The sequence below is a fragment of the Chaetura pelagica genome, unplaced genomic scaffold, assembly GCF_000747805.2.
Source record: "Chaetura pelagica isolate M959 unplaced genomic scaffold, ChaPel_1.0 scaffold676, whole genome shotgun sequence".
Lineage (NCBI taxonomy): Eukaryota > Metazoa > Chordata > Aves > Apodiformes > Apodidae > Chaetura > Chaetura pelagica.
The window spans coordinates 908,444-910,699 of NW_009953724.1; the positions used below are offsets into that span (position 1 = coordinate 908,444).

Below are 2,256 nucleotides of genomic sequence, written 5' to 3' on the forward strand. Positions count from 1 at the left end.
ACCAGGCTGCAAGGCCCAGGGTACACACAACGAAAACAAAGGTTGGAGGGACTCGGTGCATCTGGGCTTTGTTTGCTGCGCATGGGCGAGGAGGTGTCAGATTTAGGTCACCCTGCTCCCTGTTTAAGCCTTGGTTCCTGTGAGCACCTTTTAATGCAGCTCTAAAAGGCTTTGCCACAGCCTGATGCAACACGCAGAAAGTGTGAGGCTGAAGGGAAGGGGCAGTGAGGAGCTTCTTGCAGAGCCTTGGCTGTTCCAGGCTGACTTCCCCGGGGGCGACTGAGTATCTGCAGCAGCTTCTGACTCCTGTAACAGGATCCCACCCCCCCTCCCCCTGCATTCAGAGTGAGACTTTTGCCACCAGCAGGGAGGGAACCCAAAAGCTCTGGGTTCAAGGATGGCAGGGAGAGCTCACATCTCTTATCATTTCATCCACTTGGCAGATCTGGGTAGGGGAAGTTCTCCAATGGCCCTTGGAGCCTGGGGATTGCATTCCCCCCTGCCCCTCTAGGGTTTCTGCCAACCACAGCCCTGGGGGCAACAATCCCCCACACCGACTGCCCCGAGCCCCATTAGGAGGGTTTATAGTTACACCAAAGCCTTCTCCAAGCCCAATATGGGCTCCCTGCCCCTCCTTGCCAACAAAGCCACTTAAAAGGAGGAAAAATAATCCAGGTGATTTGTTTCCCTGGCCCCACTGCCTTCCCTTCTGTTTCCATTGCTGGGAGAAAGCCAGGACAAAGAGCTCAGTCTTACCAGCAGCAAGGCAGCCAAGCCCTGGTGTAAATTATATTCATTGCTGTTCACGTTCATTTTGGGGCCAGGACACCCCAAAATATGGCAGCCAGGCCAGTCCCCCCAGGAGCATCACAGCACAATGGAAACCCACAGCTACCTGCATGGAAAAAGCCAACCCAGGCTGTTGCAAACTCATTTATTTATGAAGTGTGAGGTAATGAAGAAAGTGCTAAATCCAACCACAGTGTTAACTCTAACGGTTCTCAGCAGGGACCCAAGGGTGCTGTCCTGTGGGGTCACCCCTGCCAGCACCCCAAGAAGGGGACAGGGGCCTCTGCCACCCATGTACCCCACTGTAGGCTGGGCAGCAGGATGGCACAGGCAGGGGGAAGCCTCAAAGGCAGCACAACCCCCCCAACCTGCCCCCTCCAGCAAGGCTCCCTGCAAAGCCCAAAGCTTCACTGGGGCTTCTGAGTGGCTGGTGGTGAGGGAGGTGCTCACAAGGGTGGAAAAAGGGGTGACAACGATACTCACAAGGATGGGAAAGGGGGAAATCCCCCATTATTGCAAATAGGTGGTTTGGAGACCTGCAAGAGGGGGGAAACCAGCCTCCAGGAGGACTCAGCTCAAGGGTCCAGTAGGAACCAGCCCCTTCCTGATCTCCCTAAAGTGCAGCAGGACTGAGCCCTCCCCCACAGCAGGAAACCCCCTCCCCACGCCCCAAGAAACAAAAAGGTTTTATATATATATATATAAAAAAAGCAAACTCTTTACCAATACTTCTCAAAAAAGTGGTACAAAAATACAGTATAAAAACAGCCTCCAGTATAAGACTCGCAGTTACAGCAGCAGTTTCTAGAACATAAAACCCAAGACAAGCTACTGCATGAAGTGGTAAGAAAGTGAGGTACGGTCCAGCCGAGCAAGGGGATCACCCACGGGTGCTGTTAACCCCCGTGGGAGAGATCCTGCCATCACCAACTCCATGGGGATCCATCCACAGACAAGCCCCGTGGTGGTCTCTCTGCATCTGCTTCCCTGAGCTGAAGCAGATCATGGTTGCTTGGGATTTTCAGGGTGAGAGGGATGTCCTGGGGCAGCTCCTAGTGATGCTGTCGGTGGCAAACAGGGGTGTGGGGGAAGGGGGGGGTAGAGTTGAGCCCACAAATAGAAGCAGTCACTTGAGAAAGCTTCATAGGAGGGACAGGGGAAATTCTGCAACCCCTGGTGCCAAGAAGCCAGCCCCAGGAAGGTGATGCCATGGGGGGGGGGACCCACTGTGGCCCCATTCCCACAGCAGGGACCCCCAGCACAGCCACCCCACACGCAGCGACCACCCTGTGCTCCAGCCCCCAGGGAGCAACAGTTCAACAACCAACCAACAAATAAAAAAAAAAAAAACAAACCCATAAAAATGTGCAAATTGAGTGGAAGCCAGGAGGTGGTGGGGCCCAGGGTGGGGTCTGGGGGCACTTTTGGGGTGCTAGTGCCCCTTGAGGTGAGCAATCCTTTTGAGCA

The 2,256-nt window shown here is 54.4% G+C and overlaps 1 protein-coding gene across 1 annotated transcript in view; it reads right to left on the reverse strand.

The window, feature by feature from the left end:
• Positions 1–1,299: 1,299 nt before the first annotated feature.
• Positions 1,300–2,256, reverse strand: part of MYCL (v-myc avian myelocytomatosis viral oncogene lung carcinoma derived homolog) — a 4,044-nt gene continuing 3,087 nt past the window's right edge. The window contains exon 4 of the mRNA XM_010000626.1: positions 1,300–1,325. Within this exon, the coding sequence (XP_009998928.1) occupies positions 1,300–1,325 (26 nt within the window). The remainder of the gene's footprint in view (positions 1,326–2,256) is intronic.